At 38.2% G+C, this 27954-nt stretch overlaps 2 protein-coding genes across 10 annotated transcripts in view; one reads left to right on the top strand and one right to left on the bottom strand.

Moving 5' to 3' along the window:
- The window catches only part of LOC5577147, a 408487-nt gene extending 381983 nt beyond the window's left edge, over nucleotides 1–26504 (top strand). For 6 of the 8 annotated variants that reach the window (XM_021843541.1, XM_021843539.1, XM_021843538.1 and 3 more), the window contains 6 exons: nucleotides 1867–2394; nucleotides 3240–3572; nucleotides 8007–8118; nucleotides 8245–8301; nucleotides 9352–9528; nucleotides 24447–26504. In XM_021843541.1, coding sequence (XP_021699233.1) covers nucleotides 2364–2394; nucleotides 3240–3572; nucleotides 8007–8118; nucleotides 8245–8301; nucleotides 9352–9528; nucleotides 24447–25206 — 1470 coding nt within the window. In that variant the 5' untranslated portion in view covers nucleotides 1867–2363 and the 3' untranslated portion in view covers nucleotides 25207–26504. The remainder of the gene's footprint in view (nucleotides 1–1866; nucleotides 2395–3239; nucleotides 3573–8006; nucleotides 8119–8244; nucleotides 8302–9351; nucleotides 9529–24446) is intronic. The other 2 variants (XM_021843543.1, XM_021843542.1) reach the window with 2 other exon arrangements.
- Nucleotides 1–27954, bottom strand: part of LOC5575476 (HIV Tat-specific factor 1) — a 272213-nt gene that overhangs the window by 177074 nt on the left and 67185 nt on the right. The gene's annotated exons all lie outside the window — the stretch shown is intronic.

Genomic DNA, 27954 nt, shown 5'->3' with positions numbered 1-27954 from the left:
AACTGTTTTCTTCCCGGATTTCCTTGTCCTCCTGAACATTTTTGCCAAAAACTTGAACATTATTTCTTATCAAAATTATGGGACAGAGCTTGCATGAAGTTAAAAATATATTTTATTTTGTTTTATGGCTATAGCGGTCATGCGACTCAAAGCTAAAGGGAGTCTATAGAAGCAAATGATGGAAACGAATAGGTGCATAGGCGTCGCAAGGGAGCGACAAGATTGAACATTTTAATTAGGTGGTGAAAATTGAGCAAGCCATTTTAGAGTCAGTAAGCATCGAAGCGTCCTGTATTTTGCCTAGCTTCTCTACTGGAAAAGGGTTGGCTCAAAGCTTTGAGCTTTGCTACCAACACAGGCAAAATACAGGAGGCTTCAATATGCTCATATACTGACGGCAATCAACCGAACGGTTCTATCGATCGATGACTGATATTGGGAATTAACACGCAGTCAGAGATGGTTTGTCTCTATCATGTGTGCGCTTCCCGCCAGTCACCACATGATCCTGTTAGAACTGCATTTCTTATTAGCCAAATTTGTCATACATAGGAGAAGGTATCGACCGTGATTGTTTTTATTTTATCTCCTATGTATGAAAAAATATATAAATATCAGTCTATGCTATGCTATGCTATGCTATGCTATGTATGAAAAAATATATAAATAAATCTGTTTTTCGGATGCCCCTGACTTTCTGAATAACTTTGTCGAAGACTCGAACTTTCAATCTCATCTGGTTCAAAGATATGATTTGTTTGATTAAATATGCTTACTAGTGCTACCTAACGGCAACATTAAGAACTACTTAAAAATTTGCTTTTCGGACGTCCTTGACTATCTGAACAACTTTTCAGAAGACTCGCTCTTTCTATCTTATTTGGATCAAAAGATAAAACTAGTTAAGAATGCTCAATTTCACATGTTCGCTATCGCCACCTAGCGGCAAAATTTAAAACCAAACTGTTTGCATTTTAGATGTCCTTGACCTTATAACCAACTTTGTCGAAGACTTTAACTTTCAAACTATGTGGATGCTGAGATAGATGCTCATTTTTATCTGCTCTTTAGTACCACGTAGCGGCAAAATTATGAATCAAATTACCTGTCTTCCGGATGTCCTTGCCATTCTGAATAAATTTGCCGAAGACTCGTACTTTGTAGGTATCTCATATGGATCACAAGATAGTACTTGCTTAAATTGCTCGCTAGCTCCACCTAGCGGCAAAATAGCGTCTGTCTTCCGAATGTCCTTGACGCTCTGCACAACTTTACCAAAGACTCGAACAGTCTATCTCATGTAGATCACAAGATAGAACATGCTTAAAATGTACAATTTTACATGCTCACTAGTGCCACCTAGCGGCAAAATTGCGAACCAAACTGTTTTCTTTCCGAATGTGCTTGATCTGCTGAACAACTTTACTGAAGACCGCTCCATTATAGATCATCAGCATCTCAAGATATAGCATGATGAATGTTTCTGTTTTGAAGTGATAACTTTATGTTAATGATTTTGAAAGAAGTCGTTATGTAGTGACGGACCAAAAGTCCTTCAGATAGGCTGAAAATAAAGGTTTTCCGTTTAAAGATTTTCTGTGGAATCCGCGCATGATGATGCCTATGCCTAATGTTCCGATGATCAACCGAAAAATTACTTGAGTCGGTTCCATAATTTAACAACACCGACACATAATACAGTATGATTATTCACAAAATTATGTGCACCCCCAATTGGCAGAGCTTATTCATCCGACCACCAGTCGTCAGCACTGGTTAATCATCACCCAAGACCAAAACCAACATTCCAAGAAACGAAACAACAACTTATCGTTTTTTCTCCCCCTTTTCTCACTTTCTTTGCAGAGCGCACGCAGCAAGTTTTTAAACCGCCAAGAAACACACAGGTCTCAGCCACAACGAATCGCCTTGCAGTCTACACTCGCAAACACCGTTTTTCCTCACCATACCAACCGTTTCCTCAAACCACTGAGCTGGTGGTGTTCAAAACGGATCAACAAACCTATCTATGCTCGGTATAGCGAACGACGACTCAATCGGAATCAATTAGGTTCGTCGCTGTGTTGTGTTTGCTGAATCGAATACCACTGCCCCCGAGGGAAGGAGAGCATTTTAATTAAAACTTTCTGCATATCGACGACTGAGGGGCAATCCGATGCAGTCCTAGAGAATTTAATCGAAATCAAGGGACAAGAAGAAACTGCGGTGTAGATTGGATGGTGTAGTAGAGTTTCCATCGGTTTCATCGATTAGTTCGATGTAATATAAACTGCATTTATTTTTTGAATCAACCATTCAATCTAAACACGAGCACTCCGATCAGGAAGATTAAAACCATAGCAATGATGAGCAGTCGAACAATAGCAATGGCAGGTGAGTGCATATCTATTGGAGTGATATTTGTACTTGTGTAAGGTATTGTATTCCATGCTTGTATAGAATTTTCTATACCAACCGTAATTTTCCATGAAACAAATTGTTTCGCTTATTGAAATGTACTTTCAATGTTCCATGATCCATTATTTTGCTATTGGCCTTTAATTATATACAGGATGACCACCGAAATTCTATTTTGAAATTCCCGTTTTTTCTCGGTAACATGATCAATAATTTTTCCAGTAGTCCAAATTGGCTAAAATTTTCATGACGAACTACAAACAACCTGAAATTTTGTCTGTAGTGAAACCTTCACAATACAGTCATTTTCCCGAGAGTTTCAGAGGGTTGTTCAAAAACAAATGTAAGTAACCAAGAATTTTTTAAATTTAATTGAAAAACAATAAGTTGTAAGCAATTGATGTGTTCTGCGAATTTGCGTAACTTTTGGAAGTGAACAGCTTTGCCGAACAAACCAACCACCCACAAATTACCTTTATTGAATTAAATTTAAAAGTCCAACGATTACTTACTTTCGTCTTTGAACAACCTTCTGGAACTTTTTGAAAAGTGAAATTTAATTAATTCAGCACAGACAAAACATCAATTTTATTTGTAGTTCGTCATTTAAAACAACAGTTATTTAAAATCGGATAATAAAAAATGATTTAATCATTTAACTGTTTAAAGTCATCACGTTAAAGTGTTTAATGTGAGTTTTGCAAATTGGTCACTAATTACCAGTGATTTGAGCATAAAAACTTATTGTAGAAGTACCCGAAACTTCTGATCAAGATTTACATTAGTTACATATATTTCCCCAATATCTTCTTCATCCACAGCAGCCTGTCTTCTGACGGTGCTTTTTGCCGTCACATCAACCCAAGCACAACATGACTCGGAGCAGCAGCAACAACAGCAACTGGAGCAATACGACTCAAACACATCGCCACAACACAACAACGGAGAACACATTTCCGGTCACCGGTTCAAACGGATGTACGCCATGTGCCCGCCGGAATTCTCCCGCATCGGCAACGAGTGCTACTACATTTCTCGGGACAAACAAAACTATCTGGATGCGCACTTTGAGTGCAAAGTTCGCAACAGCAAGCTGGCCGAACCGATGAAGTACGACGACAAAAGCCTACGGAAGTATCTACTGAAACTGAAGGGTGCGTATGATTTTCTGGGGGAATGTCCATCGATTACGTTACGCAAAAATTGAGACCTCCCCTCCCCCCCATGTCACAAATTTTGTATGAGACCTTCCAAATATTTGAATGGATCGTCACACTTAACAGAACTCACCTCCTCTCAAAAATCGTGATGTAATTTATGGATGCTCCCTTATTGGTATGAAATCGTTTGGCTGAACATTGTCAAAAGCAATAAGAAAAATCAATTAAATTGCGAAACCTTCACGAATGAGTTTAAAAAAGACAGTTACGGATCTTTTCTTAAATCCTTTGCGCTAGCGGAGAAGTGAATAATTGCTTAAATTTAGGATGCAGCACTGACTGTTTCTTGAACTAACCCTTTGAGAGCTAATTGTTTGTATATCAATGATGATTTATCTTTCCTTCAGAATAAGCAGAAAAGTTCTTTGAAATTCTGCTTGGAAATTCATTACAAATGCTTACTAGCTGTAGTAAACTATTGGTTTTCAGTTTCGGCCAAATGATCTGGAAGATTCTACCCCATTACCCCGAATTCCATTTCCCCGAATGCCATCACCCCGTATTACATTATCCCGAATGTACCATTACCCCGAATTCCATCACCCTGAATGCTATTTCCCCGAATTTACAATTATCTTGACATGATGATATTGATGACTACTCCCCATGATATTGGAATTCGGGGTGATGGCTCGTTCGGGGTCTTGGAATTCGGGGTAATGGCGTACGGGTTAAAGGCATTCGGGGTAATGGGATTCGGGGTAATGGGGTAGAATCGATCTGGAACCAACACATATATTATTTAACGGATCGAAATTAAAGATCTTTTCATGCAGTAGTGAAAAAACGCAAATCGTCGACCAATGACCATTACCGGATTCTTGAAAGCCTTTGGGATGGCCTCCTAAAATTCTACGAGGTATTCTAAGAGGAATCTTGCTAGAGATTTATTCAGCGATTCCTCCAAAAATTTCAAAAAATATTCCTTTCAAAACTCTACTGGGGATTTCTTAAGGCATTCCACAGAGATTCTTCCAGCAATACCACAAGGACTTTGTACAAAAATTTTATAGCAGATTCTTCGAGGGTTTCCAAGAAGGATTCCTGCTCCAGGATTTCCACCGGTGATTCCTGCAAGATTTCTCCTACATTTCCACCAGGGATTCCTTCAGCAATTTCACCACGGATTTCATTTGGTAGTTCGCCAGGCATTGCTCCAGGAATTTCACCAAATGTTCTTCGATGGTATTCACAAGAGATTTCTCGAGGATGTCTATAAAGTATCCTTTATAGATTTTATTCTCCAGTATTCCCACCAGAGATTCGTGCAGGAATTCCGCCAGGGATGTGATTAGGTATTCTACAAGAGATCAATGCTGGAAAGTAGCGAACATGTCTGCTGAACCGGAGCAAAAGCAAAACAAAATGCTCGCGAGTATCAGAGTACTGAATTACTCGCATCTGTCGTGCTCGCGAGTATACTAAGCTAAGGTGATTCGTGAACGTGATCGTAGCTGCTCAGAGTCAATTGCGCATTTGGAAAAACAAAGCTGTTTCCTCTTCGAGGTTTCAAGGGGTTTCAACTATAAACTGGTAGTTTACTGTCGATTTGATGGATATACATTTATTAGTCTGTCAAAATCATAATAAATCACACCTTTTTCGGTTACTCGCGAGTAAATGTTCACAAAATGTTTACTATTTCTCTTGGTATGTTTTGTCCCGTACAGGTGAGAACTTACTTACACCAAGCCTGTTCGCGAGTTTGTCATATTTGTTGTTCGTTGGTTTACACTCGTGAAGTGCTTCGTGAAGCGAACATTTGCACCACTGCAAGAGATTTCTCCACAATTCCATAAGGTATTCCTCCAGGAATACCACCAAGAAATTCACCAGTGTTTTCTCCTTGAGCTCCAACAGCGATTATCCTGGAGACTATCAAGGATTTCTCCAGGAAATCCAACATATATACCTACATTGTACCTTGATGGCTACAGCGTAACGTTACGCCATAGCCGGGCGTATTGTAGAGCTCCATCTTCGTCGGTCTTGGGCATTACTTTTCAAGTTTACCCGAACGTTTAGGGTCGCCAGGTCCTCTTCTACTGCGTACAGCCAGCGAAGTCGTGGTCTTCCACGAAGTTGCCTACCTTTTCCTGGTTCCCTGCTGAATTTCATTTTCGAATTCTTTCTTTCGACATTTGCACTAAGTGACGAGCCCACACATTTTCACACATTCGCTTCTTCATACACTTGATACAACTCGTGATTCATGCGTCTGCGCCACACACCATTTTCTAGTTTCCCACCGAGTATTGTCCGCAGAACTTTACGCTCGAAAACACCGAAGGCTTCCCGGTCTGCCTCTTTCAACGACCAGGCTTCGTACCCATAGAGAACTACCGGAAGAATCAATGTTTTATACTGGGCGAATTTTATTGCCGTTTGCAAATTGCGAAAGTGCGAACTATTCCAGGGATTTTTCTATGGTTTTTACCAAAGAACTCTCTAGAGATTACTAAAACAGATTCCCCCAGAAAATGCTCCACGTATTCCTTCTGGAATTCTACAAGGTATTCTTCCAGTTATTCCTTGAGGAATTCCATCCTCAAACTTCTCCAGGAATTTGTCTAGAACTTCTATCAGGTATTCTGCCTACATTTTCTTAAGCTTTTGATAGCATTTCAATCCCTCTAAATATTCTTCTGTGAAATACCACTTGGGATTCTAGAAATTTCTGGACCTTTTCAAGAAGGAAATCATATATGTCCCCGTAGATATTCCTAGAGAACCTTCTGCAGAAAACCCTTAAATAGTTTCTTAAACAAGTTATATAATAATCAGCAGAGAAACCCATATAGAGCGTTCCCTGGACGAGTTTGTGGAAGAATTACAGGAGGAATTCCACGCAGGGTGTCTACTCGTTTACCGAAATGAAATTCCCTAACATTTTTAGTTTTTGACAGGTTTTATAAAATAATTCCAGGTTCAAGAAATACTCTAATTTTATATGACCAAAACAAACTAATGACAATTTTGAAAACAAACTTATTGATAATAATGAAGCATGACTGGTAGGGACTGAGTGTCTTGAAAACAGGAAATTCAGAAACCTCTTGCTTGAAAAAAGTGACTAACCAGTAATCAAAAATCAAAACGAAACCTAAAGGGAATCAAGAGTTTGGTTCTTTGTGGAATCATTTCTTTGAGAATATTTCTAAAGCTTTTTTTTTGAAAATTTCTCGATACGTTACGACAAATAATACTGTTCGTATTAATATATGAATTTTCAAGGAATTTCAACGGAAATTATCTCAGGTATTTGCCCAAAGATTCAGATATAACTCCGATAATTTCTTCAGGTTAGATTGATGGATAGATATTTTAATTTGAGAGATTTACATTTTTCTTCAGGAGTTCAATTAGTGATTATTTCACATAAAATCACTTCGAGGATCTTCTTAAGGAATTCCTCCAAGAAGTTTGTTTTGAATGTCTCAAAATACAACCTGTTTTTTTTTAAATTACCTCAGAAATTCCATCAATAATTACTTCATATATATTTTCAGATATTTCTGGAGGAAGCCTTTAGTCCTCAAGGTTTTTTTTTTTTCGATGATTCTCCCATCGGTTCTCATCCTAGAACATCCTTCAACATTTAAACATCCTTTTAAACATGTTGGAATATTTAACCAGAAACTTCTCCAGAGATGCCTTCAGGGATCTCCTACAGAATTGTCCTTCAGAATTTCTTTAAGATTTTGACTAGGAATTTCTAAGGATACCTTCAGAAATTACTCTAAAAATTGATCCTAAGATTTCCTTGGAAATTCCTCTAATAGCTCTAAGATATTTCTCAGGAAGTCCTAGAATAGTCTTTGGAAATTTTTTCAATGTAATCCCTGAGAAAATTACTGGAGGTAGTAACGTTGAAGTGCTCAAGGATTTCCTGAAGCAAATTCTGGAGACATTCCTTCAAGCATTCTTTGAAAAAAATTTGAAATGGAATATGTTGAAGAATTTCTGGAGAGAATCCTAATTAGTCCCTGAAGTTGCATGGCATGGCACAAATTGCACAAAGCCAAAACAAAAAGTGTACTGTTGTTGGATGCTTCCTTCGCGAGTTTAGTGCCTTTAAAATTTTAGTGCAATGTTAGAAGTTAGATTCCAAACTGTTTCACATCAAAGCCATTCGCCATATTTGACCTTCAAATTTCTTTTAAAACGGTAGCTTTGTATTCAGATGTAAAAAAAAAAACGATTTCTACATATTTTTTTCTACAAAGCATACTGACTGTATCTATTTACCAAAAAAATAACCCTAAGGCACAAAGAAGGTTGAATATCCAACAGTTATTTGCCAAACGAATTTATGCTACACGTCTTCTCATGGCAACGAAGCTAACCAACGAAAGTTTATCTTTTCAGAGAAGAACTATATTTGGATTGGCGGCAATTACAACTGGAAAGCGAACAAGTGGCAGTGGGGTTACAGCGGAAAGGACATCGGCTATCAGTCCTTCAGTCAGATGATTCCAGGGTAATTATACTGACTTCATACGAGTCACAAGTTCAACTTGGAGTGAACTTGATTTCAATCAGCAGCTGATGATACATTATTTTTTTGGTTGAATTGAGTTCAATTATTTATGAGCATTTTTTGCAGGAGCAGCCAGGATCTGAGATTCCACTGTGCAGTGCTTAACCCTGACCTCAAATACAGGTAATTATTCCAAACCAAACTAATAAGAAACATTCTTGCTCTATTGAGACAGAGTGATGAATGAATGCTCTGCAAAGCACGAGAATAAAAATCTTGGGTTCCATCTAAAGGAACCGTATTTCCGAATGACGCTTTAAACTCGACTCTAGACTTGCTATGGCTTTCATAATAATTTACTGATGCTTTGATAGATGAATGCATACGATCAGAATTCACATATTTCGATAAAACTACAGGAGAAATAAAATCATCGAAATCATACACTTCGATTGGCTTTGAAAAGTTATGAATCCCAAGTTATCCTCATATTCCCGTAAATTTTAAGTTTTAGAAGTTACATAAAAAACTAGAACATTAAAAAAATTGTTCACACTACGAATCATAAGATTGTACTTGAGATTCACTAGTTAGTAGAGGCCAATATAATTAAAGCGGAAACCATAACAGAAAGTTAAATCCGCAAATACGTGTTACTCTTCCATTCTCATCAAGCGGACTTAAAAAATACGACAAAACTAGTTTTCCGGTTATCTATCGTGTTCTCATAAAACAGTTTGAAATCCCCTCCAAGCTAACGGAAAATGCGACCTACATAAAACTCAAACAAAAAGTCAGAAAAATTCCCTGCAAGCAACGGAAAAAGGTAAAACGTGACATTTTCAAGCATGTTTCTGTTGCCGAGAGGTGAAAGATTCTATTAAAATGGCAGCTATACCATTCTTCTGTTTGGCACTAACGTCGAATAGTGTATTGAATCAGATTACTCATATGTTTGAATTGGTGAAGGCATTTTAGAAATATGTACGTCAGGTGATGGCTTTTGGCAATTGGTTATTTGTGTTTCATGAGTTTCGAAATCAATTAAAATTTATACATTGGCTACAAAAAACTGAATGGAAAATGAATGCGCGCAACTAACGTCAACACTTTTAAAACTTTCCACTAACTAAGAATAGGCTAATCTATCCGTACAAACAACAAAAACCCTAAATGCAAAAATTCTAAACTACCTTTGTTTGGTTCTCTTCCTTTCTCTTAATTCCGTTGCAGATGGTCAGCCAAGCTATGCACAGAAAAGTTAAATTTCATCTGCCAGCACAAGATGCCGCTCGTTAGCAGCCTCAGCCGCGCCAAGGTCTACACCCGGTGGAACGAAACCTTCCCGAACGAGTTGGCCAACGAGGTGGAAGTGGTCGTGGCCGATCAACCGCGCATCGGTAACCTGAAGTGAGTATTAAAATTTTGATTTGCGGAATTAAATTTTAGTATTTGATCAGAATTTGTCTTTTTCTGAACGATTTTCATGCTATTAGTCAGCATTTTATTACCGTAAAACGGGATAACTTTGAAAATGCGGGTAACTTTGATAGTACGGAACCCACCACATACAAAACGAAATAAGACAATATCTGTTAATCAGTTAAGCTAAACGAATGCAAAAGTAAAGAGTATTAGTATGACACTTCATGTCAGAGCTATTTTCATTTGAATCGAGAACATTTAAGACTTAATATACGAATGTTAAAAATTGATGCAACTTTAGCAATTTCGAAACGTTTACGAATAACCTGTTCTACAATCGCTATTTGATGTAGTTTTGAATAGTTCGTCGCTTATATTTGACAGCCTAGCTATAATACAACTTGAATATGGTCTCAAATCTCTTAGCGAGAACCATTTTTACAAACTGGGACCATTTTTGTAATCTAAGTCAGAAATTTCAATATAACGATAAACGCCTAGAGGTATGCAATGCCCTATAAATGTTCGTAATTCATTCAATTTTGTTTGATTTATGCTCCATTATCAAAGTTACCCCAAAACAGAAAACCGACTTTCGATTACATGAAAAAATATATATTCATTCAAAATAAATCTTTCGGCAATCTATCAACCGCAATCGATAGCTAGGATGCCAGTACTTGTTTTAAAAATAAAAATTACAAATCTTTGAAACAGTATACATAAATATTCAAGTTTTATTCGACAAAACCATCAAAGCTACCCCGTTTTATGGTACATCTATCTATTAAGAAAAACAGCATTTGGAGAATTTGATTACCGTTTTGATTCATTTTCCAAACACTTAAGGCCAACAGTGACTTCAAATCCATCTGATAGTCATTATTTAGCTGATATTTGGGAAAATTTGAATTTCTTCGCAAAGTGTAACTGTTAGCTGTTGAGTTTGCCGATAAAAATGTTTATTTAATTTCGTTTAGATAAATTTGTTTGTGAAATTATTCATTTGAAAACGATTTATTCGTGGTGTTCGGAATATTAGACAGAAAGAACATAGTGTTCGGCATTTTAATCAAAATGTTATTCCATACTTTTACGTAAAACTAATGAGCATGAGCATAGCTGACCGTACAATTCGTAGTTTATACTCCGTGATTGACCAGAACAATCGAAGTTGCATAGGGAATTAATGAATGAGGCTTGGGATTAGCTTACCATTCTTCAATGTGCACAAATCGAGAGCTCAATTTTCAGTCAATAACGGCGCCGGCCACGTCCTTACGGTCATCGGTGAAGGGAAGGAATGTTAGTTAGACAACCGTTGTTACTAGAGACCGAGTATACCTCTGCATCTCCACAGTTGTCATGGATAGGATATTGGGTTAGTGGGATAAGGTAAAAATCTGGGAGTCACCAATGGTTGGTGATGCGATCCATGATATAATCACGACTAATCGGATTCGCGATATAATTCGACAATCGCATTGTACGCCGAACAAGTGTTTGTCACTCGCCCACGCAAGAGCAAGCGACGCGATCAATAGATCAAACACTACTAACGATCCGCGGTTTTTTCATTTCACTACGCGAACAACGCACGACATGTTTGATCCTGCCCTCATCGCACGTCCCCGCAGGAGCAAGCGTCAAGGTCGAAGGATCAAACACAACTAACTTTTGTTTCACTTTTTCCACTACCGACCGACCGACGCACGATATGTTTGATCCTGCCCTCATCACCCGCCCCGGAGGAGCAAGCGTCAAGGTCGAAGGCAAACACAACTCTATTCCATACTTTTACGTAAAACTAATTACGAAAAAGTATGAAATAACATTTTGATTCAAATGCCGAACACTGTGTTCATTCTGTCTCATATTCCGAACACCTTGATTCAAATTCCGAACATCACGAATAAATCGTATTTAAATGAATAATTTCGCAAACACATTTGTCTGAGCCAGTTTTACTGATCTTAAACTAAAGAATCAGCACTACTCCCGAACTATAAAATATATCGGAAGGCGTGAAATTAAATTGCAATCGACTGGCATTTTCAGGTGATTTGGCTGGCATTTTCAGGTGACTGGCATTTTCAGGTGATTTGATGACATATTTCAGCGAAACATTTCAACCAAATCGCCATACAAAAACCGGGTGTTCGGAATATAAGTCTGTTCGGAATTTGAGACAAAACGGTACCTACACACTAAGATTTTTTTTCACAGGCTCGGCTGAGTGGATCTCAGTTTTCCAATTTTAAACGAGACTCTGATAACAAATTGTCGGGTTGCTTAGCAACGAAGCATGATTTACTGATACTCGACTTTTATTTCCTGAGATCCCAGGATAGGGTAGATGTACCAATAGTGAAGGTACTAAGCACGATTGAACTTCATTTAACCGCCTAAATTCAAGAAGCCCAATTAATGTACATGTTAATATTGTAACGGGAAGTAACGACCATTGACTTAATGAGAAAAATGATTTCATCGCAGTAATCCACGGCATGTCAGTGAAAAATAATACCTCCACTATTGGTACACTGTTCCTTTAGTTGCGGTATATTCTTAATTTGTGTTCCTATAGTTGCGGTATCCGTTGTTTTCTTATGGAATCCTCCACTATAGGAACACTTTACCGCAACTATTGGTACAAGTAAGAAAAGCTTTAACAATTTTAGTGATATTTCATCAGTTTCAAAGCAATTTGAACACTCTTTTCAACTGTTTCGTGTATCAACAAGCCAATACGTCGATTGGCAGTGTCGGTTATGTGACTAATGTAATAAAATCAGTGAAAACGGCACTACCGCAACTATAGGAACACCCACAACTAAGGGAACACTTACCCTATACCCTTACGACTACTCGGCTGTGCGACAATCTAAATTAAGTGTGTATAGTGCATTTTTAGACTAGGGCTGCATTTTTTACTAGGACTGTTAATCTGCTCCATGCTCCTTCTTACAAGGGAAGGCCACGATGGTGTTACACGGGGTTTTCGACCGGACTATTTTTGTTAGATTCTACATGATTGACATGAATGTATGTTTGTAATGTATGTTTATGCCATTGGCGTAAATATCATGGAATATGGACACCAAAACAAATTTGGTTTTATTGAAATGATATACCACAAGAAATTCATCCCGATTGCGCCTATGGCATGGAAAAAATGGATTTTAAACATACATCAATGTCAATTCTGTTCTCTACCATCACAATAATTACTAAACAAATATTTTTGTCAAATTTTCAATTAGATTAATAATATAATATACCGTCGATGGGGGTGACAATGGGTCTGGGGTGAGATTGGGTCAAAACGGAAAAAATATGATTTATGAAATATTTCAGCTAATAACGGTGATATTACTAAAATTAATAATTCATATGTTAGGGAACATATTATTACACATAATTCATCACAATATACATTTTTAGAAATAGTAGTTTTTGTTTACTATATCAATAAACTTGTATGTTGAAATTAGATAAAATTTACAACATTAAATTTCTCCTGTGCAAAGTATCACGCATGTACTTTAACCTCTACCGTTATATTAGTAGAAGGTTTAAAGTCTTTTCATTACACTTCACACGTATTTTCCGGAATCTATTTGATTTTTCAACAAAAATTTTATTTTTTTCGGTACGGTGTCTAAAACATAAAAAATGGGGGTGAGATTGGGTCAAGCAAGAACGACAGTAAATGAAATTGCAAGTCCATTTTTTTTTTTTTTTAAATCTTTATTTGAGTGTATTTTAACGCACGAGGGCTAGTTCTACACTTAATTGCAAGTCCACTTTTTTGACATTTTACGGTGCCGGTAGTTCTCTTTTTCATTAAGATGTGTTTATTCTTTCTAAATACAGCATCTCTGAAACATCAAACTAGTCTACTTGAGGATTCCGTACATTGCATAACAATGCAACGCATTTTGACAACTTATCAATCCAGCAACTGTGTTTCGTGCGCAGCAACATCGTAAAATTTTATTTATTGATTGTTTTTTTTTAAATTAATTATTTATCAGTGTTTTCATATTATAGAAACATCTCCTGGAAGTTCAAATGAGTTGGAACACTGAAATACCGGGGATTATGACGTCAACATCTGCCTGAAATGTATTCATCGTGGAATGTCGCTCCGAAATTCAACTATTTGCAAAAAATTAAAATAATCACTGTTTCAGTAAACCTTTGGGGAAACTGAATAGGCTTCATGGCAATGGGGATGAGACTTTGAAGACAATTCGAGGGAAAAAAATAGAAAATTTATGTAAACTTAACGATGAATGTTGTGTTTACATATTTTTTCTCATAGCTCTTCAATTTTTTGGTATAATCGTTCTTTTAAGTGGGTTTATCATACTTGTGAAACATCTTAGATATCTTTTCATCTTGTTTGCATCGTATTTCATCAATATTCTTCAGCTGTGAATGGTTTTGCAACAATATTATCAAAAACAAGTTATTTCAATTACAGTGACCCAATGTCACCCCCTCTATGGGGTGAGATTGGGTCATTTTTCATTCACTTGTGGTGCCGCTGTGAATAAATATTTTTCTTTAATGTTTTGAACAGTTGTTAATGTACCATCAAAGTACATACACACCAAATTTGAAGTTTATTGGAGTTAAATTGCGATAGTTATTCAATAAATAATTCGTACAATTCCCTTTTTGACCCATTATCACCCCCAACAACGGTACGTAAAAATTTGCCCCTTTTAGAGCTCCTCCTGGCAACACCATCACCCAAAAGGCATTGGAGTCTTTCATATTTCGACATGTAGAATCCAACAAAAATAGTCCAGTTTAAAACCCCGTGTAACACCATCGTGATCTTCCCTTGTTAGTGTTTGCTTTTATAAGCTAGTATTTCGTTCAGACGTTCCTAAGCAATGTTACTCAAATGGTCACTGTGTACTCTAGCAGCAATCAACCCTTACCGTATTTTTGCAATCTTATAGTCGAGACTACTATCAAACTATGATAAAAACTATGATAAAAACTGAAACGCTACTATAGTGGTTAAAATGAAGAACGAAATAGCTTTATTAAGACATCCTCATTCCCATTTCATTAATCAGCAATTGTCAAATAATTTCCACACTTTTTCTGTCGACACTTTTATTTTTGACACTATCACGTACATCACCGATTATCACTTATTAGGCTATAACGTTTTTGGCAAAGGTTTTTCCTTCTTTTCCATCTTTAAAAAGATTTAGGTGGACGCAAGAAGGTGAATTCCATATCAAATCGGCCAGCCTTCGAACTCGACCAGCTTCGATTTGGATTAAATTTCACACATATTTTCAGTATGTTGGAATTAGTGTTTTCCATAGATAAATCGATCATTTTGACTCAAGAATAACTTTTGAAAATGAGCCATTGTTTTTGCAATCAATTGATTTGAAAAACTCCTAGTAGCGAAAGTATTGATTTTAGGGAAAAATGTTCTATGGAAAAGTTGTAGTGAATCGTTTGGGCTACAAGAAAAAAAGTATTCGCTGAAAACATGTTTTATTTTTTATCATTAAAGTTTCAAAAATAAAACTTAAATTTTAAATTACACAAAAACCCACTTTTAAATTTTTTTCAATTTTCACCAAAGATAATTGTTAGGATACAGATGTTTCGGCCAAAGTCTCATGATGGAGAAATTTTGATTAAAAGGTTTATTTAAGAGCAACTTTTTCTTGATTATATACATTTTGATCGTACAGCGATCTCTCAAAAATGGCTGCTTCTAGATAAATGATCGTAATAATCATTATAGTTTGAAGCAGAGTTGCTTAATATCCATCATATCAGCTGATGGCTGATGGTATAAAACTATCACTATCACTTGCGAGCTATCAATATCACTTTGATTTGACAACCAACAACAGTGATGCGACTTCGCACTCTAGATCATAATCACTACGGAATGAGTGATCACGTGGTAATTATACATGCTATCAATGTTTTTCAGTGACCAACAAACAGTTTCAATCTTTCTGCGACACTGTCAAAAATATCGTACTGGTAAATTGCTATTTTAACTGCTTAAGTTAAGGCTAAACATAACCCATCAGTGATATCCATAGTCTATCGCCATCAATGCACTTGTGATGGAGTAGACAGCATGATGTTGATGTTATATAGATTGATCCGAATTGTATCGCAGTCGGCCTGTACAAATCAGCAAATTTTAAGCGTTGATAGTGACAGCGAGCAACTCTGGTTTAGAGTAATTTCAAGATGCTTATTGTATCATCAAAACGTATTTATTTGTACAAAAAAAAAAAACAAAATTTTGATAGACGACCAAAATTATTTTAGAAAAAAAAATTACTAAAAATTTCTCCATCATGAAACTTTTGCCCAAGCATCTGTATCATATTGAGAATCTAGAGTAAAATTAAAAAATCCATTCTGGATGGGATTTGTCAGAAGTAACTTTATTTACAACTAGTGGGCCTGGTAAACTTTGAAAAACGTTATGAAGTCTCCCATATAAAATTACAGTTTCGTTTTCTTTATTTTTTTTATTTTTTCCGGTGATTTTACTAAACTTTTTATAAGCACGAACACGTCGAAGTCCTGAACGAATACAAAAGTGAAAGAATCATGCAAATCTTTTGACCCGGTCGGAAGCTATTTCGTGACATACAAACACCACTCCATTTTTATTTATATAGATAATACATCCTGGGTCGCATTTATGGCGGGGCCGAGGAGACCATGGCCCCCGGGCTCCGACTTATGACGACTAAAAATATTTTTAGCTAAAATATACAATTACAAACCGGTTGAATAAAGTGAATTTCTTGAAAAAATTGATAATTCGCATGACTCAAAAGAATTAAGGAATAACTTCGTGTATCTTCAAAAAAGTTGAGGATAAACAAGTTTATCGTAGACTATTCTTGTATAGGGCTTGTATATTTTCAGATCAATCATCTATCCTTTATTTATTCTTCGTCAAAAAATTCGCTTAACCTTCCTACGGTGTTCGGGTCAACATGACCCGAAACGCACTTTCAAGGCGCCACAAGTTTTATTTGTTACTTCCTAAGGTTATGAAATTTGGTGACTTTAAATCTTTTGTGGAAAAATTCTGATCGAACCATATCATGCGACCTATCAACATTTTCAGAATTTCTTACATAATTCATTAGAGATGCCTTCAGTTATTTAAGGCAACGTTGGCCACCTATTGGTTCCGCAACCGGTTCCGGGATTCCGTATAAGTGGCCAATTCTAACATTTGATAGAACTGAGCCTAGTGACACATCAAAATTTGCAGGATTGCATAGAAAAATCTTCAGAGACAATTTCAGTTACCTAAAGTAATATTGGCCACCTAGTGGTTCCGCAACAGGTTCCGGGATTCCCGTATAGGTACCAAATTCAAAAATTTGGTAAAACTGAGTTGTGCAATACATACTAATTTGTTGAATTCCATGCAGAATTCATCAGAGATCTCTTCAAGTATCGAAAGCAACATCAGCCACCTAGTAGTTCCGAAACAGGTTTCGGGATTCCCGGATAAGTGGCCAATTCAAACATATGATAGAACTAAGCCGTGTGGCACATTAAAATTTGCGATATTCAATAGAAAACTCATCAGATATTTTCAGTTACCTGAAGAAATATTGGCCATCTAGCGGTTCCTTAATAGGTTCCGGGATTCCCGGTTAAGTGACCAATTCAAAAAATTGACAGCGGTGACGGATCACTTTGGCGTTCATCATCGGATAACTCGCTCAAAACATAAACGTTAACGTAAAACATATTTTTCCCATGTTTTACTATTTCTCTTCTACCATTTGTAATGTTAATCACAACATTCAACCGCAATATAACGGTGTATTTGACAAATGTTTAGTTGGTATCACACAGCTATCATTATATGGTCGTTTTCTGTAAGAAGTGCCGTCAGCATTCATAAGCTCCCACAGGTGGTAAAATTCAAATGTTATAGCATAAAACATGCTCGTTCGTTTCGATTTAGGATGAATTCATATTTGGAAAACATTTTTCTTGATTGTTGATTCTAAATACCGAATATTAGCACTTCTAACTAGTGATCCATAATATAGACCAGGAAATGATTGTTTACCACGGTTATGGATCACTTCCAAAGAATGTAAATTTCTGCCATTTTAAGCATTGGATTCGACATTTTCAGACAATAGCACTAAGGATTAAACTAATAAAACATCACGGTTTGTCAATTTCGTATTTTAGCAGACAAAAATGGGTGGGAAACTTGGTGTGGAGCGAAAACAGTTCATGTCTCAGTTACTACAATGCAGTATATTAAAAAAAAGGGCAGCTCTAATACTGCTATATTATGCAGTAATATGTGACACATTGTTAATTTTCGCCAAATTATGCAATACAGATGCATTGGTTGAGTTGGTTGGTAAATGGCTGGGCATGGCGTACCATTGGTACCTCGCGTACCTGAAGGAATAAAATAGACCCCTTTGTGCGGTCCTTAGCCTCTTGCCCAGCAACTCCTATCCCTACCTCCTCGCGGTACTGGCCGGGGTACGAGTAACCTTAGGGAAGATCGGGTAACCAACCCCCGGTGGGAACTTTGGTCGTATGCTGACAGGGAAGGGGGGGTTTGCTTTTGCTTTTGCTTCTGCAAACCTTGAGCGTCTGTACTCCATGTTAGGAGCGGCTCACAACAGCGTCTGTTCCCCATGTCAGGGGCGGCTGATCATCGTCCGAGTGCCAGAGAAGGACTCTAAGTTAAACTGCGCACTATGGTCCTCCGAACATTTAGGGGGAATGGTCCTCCGGAAATCTAGGGGGTTGGTGTCAGGCCCTGCAAGCCAGCCGTAAAAAAATCAAGCAACGAATAATCAACGAGAGAATACGAACCGGGACAATCGGCGAAGACCACAGCGACGTAAAGGGACTAGCGATTGGAAGCTCGGTACGTGGAACTGTAAATCTCTCAACTTCATCGGGAGCACACGCATACTCGCCGACGTGCTGAAGGACCGTGGATTCGGCATCGTAGCGTTGCAGGAAGTGTGTTGGAAGGGATCAATGGTGCGAACGTTTAGAGGTAACCATACCATCTACCAGAGCTGCGGCAATACACATGAGCTGGGAACAGCTTTTATAGTGATGGGTGATATGCAGAGGCGCGTGATCGGGTGGTGGCCGATCAATGAGAGAATGTGCAAGTTGAGGATCAAAGGCCGGTTCTTCAACTTCAGCATAATAAACGTGCACAGCCCTCACTCCGGAAGCACTGATGATGATAAAGACGCTTTTTACGCGCAGCTTGAACGCGAGTACGACAGTTGCCCAAGCCACGACGTCAAAATCATCACAGGAGATCTAAACGCTCAGGTTGGCCAGGAGGAGGAATTCAGACCGACGATTGGAAAGTTCAGCGCCCACCGGCTGACGAACGAAAACGGCCTACGACTAATTGATTTTGCCGCCTCCAAGAATATGGCCATTCGTAGCACCTACTTCCAGCACAGCCTTCCGTACCGATACAGCTGGAGATCACCACAGCAGACAGAATCGCAAATCGACCACGTTCTGATTGATGGTCGGCACTTCTCCGACATAATCGACGTCAGGACCTATCGTGGCGCTAACATCGACTCTGACCACTATCTGGTGATGGTCAAACTGCGCCCAAAACTCTCCGTCGTTAACAACGTACGGTACCGACGGCCGCCCCGGTATGACCTAGAGCGGCTCAAGCAACCGGATGTCGCAGCGGCATACGCGCAGCAACTCGAGGCTGCATTACCGGATGAGGGTGAGCTGGACGAAGCCCCTCTTGAGGACTGCTGGAGAACAGTAAAAGCAGCCATCAACGATGCAGCTGAGAGCAACGTCGGGTACGTGGGACGGAGTCGACGGAACGATTGGTTCGACGAGGAGTGCCAGGAGGTTTTGAAGGAGAAGAATGCAGCGCGGGCGGTCATGCTGCAGCAAGGGACCCGGCAGAACGTGGAACGCTATAAACAGAAACGGCAACAGCAGACCCGCCTCTTTCGGGAGAAAAAACGCCGCCTGGAGGAGACAGAGTGCGAGGAGATGGAACAGCTGTGCCGGTCTCAGGAAACGCGTAGGTTCTATCAGAAGCTCAACGCATCCCGCAACGGCTTCGTGCCGCGAGCCGAGATGTGCAGGGATAAGGATGGGAGCATTCTGACGGACGAGCGTGAGGTGATCGAAAGGTGGAAGCAGCACTTCGACGAGCACCTGAATGGTGCTGAGAGCACAGGCAATGAAGGGCGGGAAAACGGAGGAAATGCCTTCGTCAGTACTGCGGAAGATGGAAACCAACCAGTCCCCACTTTGAGGGAGGTTAAGGATGCCATTCACCAGCTCAAGAACAATAAAGCTGCTGGTAAGGATGGTATCGGAGCTGAACTCATAAAGATGGGTCCGGAAAGGCTGGCCATTTGTCTGCACCGGCTGATAGGCACAATCTGGGAAACAGAACAGCTACCGGAGGAGTGGAAGGAAGGGGTAATCTGCCCCATCTACAAGAAAGGCGACAAGTTAGACTGTGAGAACTTTCGAGCGATCACCATTCTAAATGCGGCCTACAAAGTATTATCCCAGATCATCTTCCGTCGTTTGTCACCCGTAGTAAACGAGTTCGTGGGAAGTTATCAAGCCGGCTTCGTTGACGGCCGATCGACAACGGACCAGATCTTTACTGTACGGCAAATTCTCCAAAAATGTCGTGAATACCAGGTCCCAACGCATCACCTTTTCATCGATTTCAAGGCGGCATACGACAGTATCGACCGCGTAGAGCTATGGAAAATCATGGACGAGAACAGCTTTCCCGGGAAGCTCACGAGACTGATAAGAGCGACGATGGAAGGTGTGCAAAATTGTGTGAAGGTTTCAGGCGAACACTCCAGTTCGTTTGGATCCCACCGGGGACTACGACAAGGTGATGGACTTTCGTGCCTGTTGTTCAATATTGCGCTAGAAGGTGTTATGCGGAGAGCCGGGCTTAACAGCCGGGGTACGATTTTTACGAGATCCAGTCAATTTGTTTGCTTCGCGGATGATATGGACATCGTCGGCCGAACATTTGAAAAGGTGGCAGACCTGTACACCCGCCTGAAACGCGAGGCAGCAAAAGTTGGACTGGTGGTGAATGCGGCCAAGACAAAGTACATGCTAGCTGGTGGGGCCGAGCGCGACAGGGCTCGCCTAGGTAGCAGTGTTACGATAGACGGGGATACGTTCGAGGTGGTCGACGAGTTCGTCTACCTTGGATCCTTGCTGACGGCTGACAATAACGTTAGCCGTGAAATACGGAGGCGCATCATCAGTGGAAGTCGGGCCTACTATGGTCTCCAGAAAAAGCTGCGGTCAAAAAAGATTCACGCCCACACCAAATGTACCATGTACAAAACGCTCATAAGGCCGGTAGTCCTCTACGGGCATGAAACGTGGACGATGCTCGAGGAGGACCTGCAAGCACTTGGAGTCTTCGAACGTCGGGTGCTTAGGACGATCTTCGGCGGTGTGCAGGAGAACGGTGTGTGGCGGCGAAGGATGAACCACGAGCTCGCCCAACTCTACGGCGAACCCAGTATCCAGAAGGTGGCCAAAGCTGGAAGGATACGATGGGCAGGGCATGTTGCAAGAATGCCGGACAGCAACCCTGCAAAGATGGTGTTCGCTTCGGATCCGGTTGGTACAAGAAGGCGTGGAGCGCAGCGAGCTAGGTGGGCGGATCAAGTGCGTATCGATTTGGCGAGCGTGGGGCAGAACCGAGGATGGAGAGATGCGGCCACGAACCGAGTATTGTGGCGTGAAATTGTTGATTCAGTGTTATCTGTGTAGATGTTAACTAAATAAATAATAATAGATGCATTGAGTTGAAAATCTCTTGATTTTGCGCTCTGATCCGTAATATGTCACAATTTGATCCATAATATGAAAATTGATCCATAATATGGTTTTCACAAACCGATACAATTTTTAATTTTTATGCAATCCTATGTAAATATTACACTCAAAAAAGTTTAAGTTCCAATTTGAAACGATTCAATTCGTGCTTTTAAATTACAATTTTACGTTTTCCATGTCGTTTTATTGCATTTCATAGGTTGGACTCCACACTATTTGATCCATAACTGTGGGGTCATGGTATATCAAAATGGGTTGAATTCTATACAGAATTCATCTGAGATATCTTCGAGTATCAAAAGGAGCAATGGTCACCTAGTGGTTCCGTAGCATGTTCATACAGAATTGGTAAGAGAAATCTTCAGTTATGTAAAGTAAAATTGGTCACCTACTAATTGGCTCCTTAACAGTTACGAAAAAATGGCCAATTCCAATAGTTGATGGAGCTGAGCCTCGTGGCACAATAATCTTCTAAGTTTTCTAGAGCACCCATCATAAATGTCTGCAACTATCTCAAATCAAATTGTGAACCAAGTGACCTCGTAACAATTTCCATGAGTCGCGGATAAATAATCAATTCAAATATTTGATGGGAGTGAGCGTGGCTCATCAATATCTGAAATTTCATATATTATTTATCAAGGATATCTTCAGTTATCTAAACTAACATTGGTCACTCAGTGGTGTATGAGGTCAAAATTTTATAGAGAATTGATCAAAGATGTCCACAGTTATCTTATGTAACATTAAGCACTTAGTGGTTTCGAGAGTATTGGACAGTGACCAATTTAAACTTTTAATGGAATCTGACCGTATAGCTTATAAAACCTTTCAGAATTTTATATATAATTTTTCAGAGATGTATTCAGTAGTAATGAGTAATTTTGGCTACTAGCGGAATTTGAGGCAAGTGTGCCACCTTAAGCAAATTGTTCTCTAACTTCGCCTAAAGCTTATAAAATCCACCAATTTAGCCTCATGATGTTAGTTTCACATCTTTTCATAACCACTGTGCCATTTAAAAAGAAAATAACTTCAAAAAGTATTAGTTTTGGAGCTTCTCAAATATCATCCAAAATAACCTATTTTTCGACACTATGGGGCAAGTGTGCCACCCTTATGGGGCAAGACAGCCACCTTATTGAACATCGCATGTAATTCTACTTGTAATGAAATTTTATTTATTTCCTATTAATACTACTTATAAAGCAGACGCTAATCGATAATTTAAAAAATAATTTTTAGTTTACCGTAATAAGGGGATGCTTCATAACAAGGTTCAAAACATGCGTAATTCCCTATTACTCAATTCGTATAACTAAAATGGTTATTTTTGTCTCCATTCAATACAATATATCTATTACCCTTATATTACGGCGAATATGTATAATATTAAATCAGATCACCACTAAATAACGGTAAAATATTGATGTAGATATGTAAAACGGTACTTAATAAGCCGAAAATCATGTTTTTATTGAATATTTTGAGAAAAAATCACTTTGGGGGGCAAACATGTAAGTTATTCCCCTACTATACTTCAGAAACTACTACTGGTGTCTCATTTTGGTTTATTATTATGATTTTGTTGATGATGTTCACATTTCACTCCAACAATTTTTTGTAACCAAATAGGTGGCACAATTGCCCCAATAAGTATACATTTCAACCAGACTGGATTTCATATGTAAAACAAAATACTTTTTTCGTTCAAATGCCACAAAAACTTACACATTTGAATAGTTTCACGATGTACAGTACGTTAGAAAAATCTGTTAATAATTTACCTTTCATTATGCTATTTAGAAACATCGAAATCTTATAAAAATCCACTCAAATTTGGATGTCTTTGCACAAGTCGATGTAAATACGTGAAAAATAGATCAATTTTCATCATATTTTGATCATTGTATTGTGAACTATAAGGGAACATATTGTTAAGCTCAAAGAGAAAATATATATTGTAGTTTTTATAAAAAGCAGGGGTGGCACACTTGCCCCTATGGCACACTTGCCCCAAAGTCCGCTACTGGTTCCGTGACAGGTTCTGGGAGTTACGGACTAATGGTCAATTCGAAGAAATTCCACATATCAACATTTACAGAATTTCATGAATAATTTATCGCAGACATTTCGAAATGATTATGCTGTAAAGTTCTTCCATGTATTGCTATTTTAGAGATAATTCTCCGTTTTATGGTTTAACAGAAAACTATCACAACTATTTGTCATGGCTTCATGTACTACCAGCTTACTTTTGATTAGAATGTTTTAATCAATGATAGAATGATTATCAAGCCTGCGGTAGAACTTTAACAGCTGCGAAAGAACTATGCCGCTACCATAGAAACTTTAAACACTTGTTTGAAAAAAAAAGTTTTGAATTTGTCTCCACTTCTCTTGGCATGTACTATCTTCGTGCTTGCCACACAATGTGCAAATGCGAAATTGGTCAATTGGCAAAGAAAGATCTTAGTTAATAACCGTGTAAATGCCCATAAGAAGACTGAGGTGAAAATCCGGCTCTGTCCCCAGTTTCGAATGCAACACCAGAAAAAAAACACTATAGAATAAAGGAAGATTACACTAAAAGTGACTGCTTTCATGTCCTAGTCAACCAATTTGCCACAAAAGACTTTAAGTATGAACATCTATCTATCTTCTATACATAAATAAAAATGAAATGGTGTTTTTATGTCACGAATTCACTTCAGAATGGTTGAATGGATTTTAATTATTAGTTCACTGTTGAGAAATACCAATTTCACATTTTGTGAAGGATTTTTTTTACAACCCTCTTCAAAGTCTATTAGGCAATATACATGAGCCGGGACTTCTATATAGTTCAAAATAAAATATAATGTATACCTAGGTATTGATATTCAATAAGTAGGAAAATTATACTTATCCAGCTCCCTTCGTTTCCTGATCTTATTTTTGTTTTAAGCTTCGTATCAATATTAATTTTCTTGTTATGTTTTCAGGGACAGGGACTACTACAGAACTCAGGACAGCCCTAAGCTAAATCTAACCAGGTTGAACAGGAATTGGAAAAAGATCAACCGAACTCATCGTATCAAAAGTTTCCGCAATCGCAACCGTGCTCAGGCTAGAAATGAATATATTAGCAATGATATCATCCGTCGTCCAGTTGTAGAATACGCTTCGGATAATTCGTACAACTCCATCAACGGTAACGGTAATGGCAATGGAAACGGATATCGCAACGGAAACGGCGCATTCAATCGCGGTTTCAACGTGGACATTCATCGTCAGAAGCCCCATAAAGATCGCATGTCGAACGAAGTGAACGGTGAATTCAGACATCATCGTCATCGTCGTCCGTCGACAGAAGCTACTCCTACGACAATTACAACCACTACTACAACTACCACGACCACTTCGGCACCGGAAACTCTTCCAACGGAAGCTCTACAGGTAGTCACCGAAAACCATCGACCTCCGAAGGCAGATAGGAAGTCTCGTCGCGATCAAATCCGAGAGCGGCTATCACGACTCACACCCGAAGAACGAGAGCAATTCTACACGAAACGTGCTTCGACCACCGAAAAATATCTCAACAAAGCCCAACTGTTGTCGCACGAAGAGAAGAAGGCTCGTCGGAACAATCTCCGGGAACGACTAGCACGATTGACGCCCGAAGAACGTGAAATGTACTTCACCGAGCGTGCCAAACGAAAACAGTCCAAGAAGCTGCGGACCACAAACGAAACCATTCCGTAAAAACGCTGCTTAGCAGAGTGCCAAATCCGTATCATTGTGAACGGAAGGAAGCGATAAAATATTGCCTCAACAACAAACAGTCCTTCTTCCCACGGCGAGAGGGAGATGGCAGTCAAAATTTGGGGATCCAATCCCCAAACCTATCTCTCGACAACTCCACTCAAGATTGAACAATCTACTGGAATGAAGATAAAACTTTAAATATATATAAAATGTAATGCGGTTCCTAAGTCTGTCTCTGTACACTGTCCTATCAGATAATCTAACCATTTCTGGTAAAAAAAGAACATATCCTTCCTTCTTCTACTACAATACTAGACTTAAGAATTACAAACTTTTGAACTATTTCTATTGAACGCTTCTGTAATGCCATTAATTTAATGTTCGCTTCTGAACGAGATACCTTTTATGCATAAGAAGAGAAGAAATACCTACTTGACAATTACCTTCGAATCCAAATGAACGAACTTTTTTGTTTTATTTCCATTTAGCTAATACATTATTACTAAAAAAATATTTTGTAACAAATGAAAAATCTAAAAAAAAACAAAACAATGTCAACCAACAGTCATTATTTGTTAAGTTCAGAGATAATATATCAACTGAAATGAAATAAGAACCAACATTAGAAGAAAAAAGTTTGTAAATTAACGGCACCATCAGTAGAATCAAAGAAGAAACAATCCCGTTACAATTTAGTGATCTATCAAGAGCACATCCCAATCAGCTACCGAAATCTACTTCATCGGCCACACCATCAAAATAGTGCACCAAACCCAGTGAGATCAAGTGCAAAATTTTCATTCAATTAAAAAAAGAAAAACTCAAGAACATTAACAATTTGCCATATTAACATTAAGTTTTAAACTAAATATATGCGCAAACAAGAGCCGAGACGAAAAGTCTCACTGTTAATATCGAAAACATGGCTAGATTACCTTTTGTGGAAACAATTCTCTCAATCCTCTAGTGTAGAATCGTTAGTCATAGGAAACTTGTTACAAAACCAACAGCACGAAGAAAACGCGAAGATGCAAAGTGACATCGGATAGAAGCGGAAGAAGGTGATGCACAAACATACAACGACATCTGTTGGCAGCAGTATTTTTAGGTTTCGTATTTTATTTTTTGGTCTGAATAGAAAAGCAACAAATAGCAGCATTAAATTGATACAAACGTGATAAATGGATGAAATGGATGGCGATGATCGAACCACGAGATGCCGGTCGAAGAGAGAAAAACCAGAAACAAAATTGGGATCGGATTGAGATTGCAAATAAAATTCTTAAGATAGCAAGGCGGGTCGTGTTTGATTTTTGACAGCGAAGTGGTAAAATGTTAGATTTGTTGTGTGGTGGGGGTGTTTTAGGGTGTGGAGGGATTTATCAAAAAGTACACAGAAAAGAGAAACATGTTTTAAAGCAAGTTCAAATCGTTAAACTTATGGCAAAATATATGAGATAATTAATGCCAAAATTGATTAAAGAAAGTTCAATCAATGGGGAAATCTCAGGAACAAATATCATAAATTCAAAAATGTTTAGGTACAAAAGGTCGAAAATAGATTTATTTTGCTTTCGTTACTTTTTTATTTTTCTCTTCGACGTTTTATCTTTCGATCCACGATCAATTAAAACTTTCTCTGGCACATTGGATTAACATTTTGTTTACCAAATTTTTACTTAAAGTTGTGACTTTTTTTTTCAAATATTACTCTGAAAATAACATAGATAATTTTCTCGACATTGAAACGACTACAATTATCAATCAATGCATCATATCAACCGTAATATTATATTCTTTAAAAAGTACTTGTGACATTTTGAGGAGCAAAAGTTTGGGGTCCGACGATTCCCCAGAAAACTCGTTCATATCAATAAATTGAGAACACATAAAAGATATCTTTATAGGATTTTATACACTCTTCACAGCATATTTTTTGTCCCAAACACACACCAACAATTACACCAGGATTTGTTTTCTTATGAATTTATAAAGGAATCCTTCCACAAAAAATCATCAAAGAACAATTTATGAATGGATCAATGGATTTTTTCGAAAAAAAAACAATATTAACAACAACATACTGTAGGAATTAAAAAGCAGTAGAGACAAACGCGCATGCCGACCCAGTTGAGCCGTTACGCCAGAAATAAAAAGCTGTCATACAAGAACTTTAAGGACACTTCCAAGCTTCGTTTGAGCATTTTCTCTAGAAGTACTACCAGGATTTATTTTTCAAGAATTCAGTTTTTTCATACGAACTCCGATAGATTCATTTTTAGATGGAACATTTTCAAAGCATGAATGGTGCATTTCTGTCTTATATTCATAGGTTAATTAAGGTTTTTGCGAAAATTGAGTTTTTTATCAACTTACCGAAACAATGATTTCTATCATTAGGGATTACACTACAGAAGATTCATGTCTTACACGAGCAAATGATATGAGCAAAGAAAACCCGATTATGACTAAAAACAGCATCGCCGAGAATAATTCCGTTGTCAAAACATACTTAAGTATGTTCAACATTAACAAATTACTATTGAGAATGTAGAATTTCCTTAGAAAACTGCCTACTTTTAGGTGTATTCCGCGTTTCAATGTTTTCAGTATCAACATATCTCAAAAAGTAAATGACTTGTAAGAGTTTAATCTGGAAATATGGCTTCAGTGGCCATGGTTCTAGTTTGAAACGGTATTCACAAATATTTTTATATGGTGTACTAAATATTTTTATATGGTTGA

The sequence above is a fragment of the Aedes aegypti genome, chromosome 2 (assembly GCF_002204515.2).
Source record: "Aedes aegypti strain LVP_AGWG chromosome 2, AaegL5.0 Primary Assembly, whole genome shotgun sequence".
NCBI lineage: Eukaryota > Metazoa > Arthropoda > Insecta > Diptera > Culicidae > Aedes > Aedes aegypti.
Note: the sequence above shows the minus strand (reverse complement) of the source record. Positions and strands in the feature narration are given on the sequence as shown.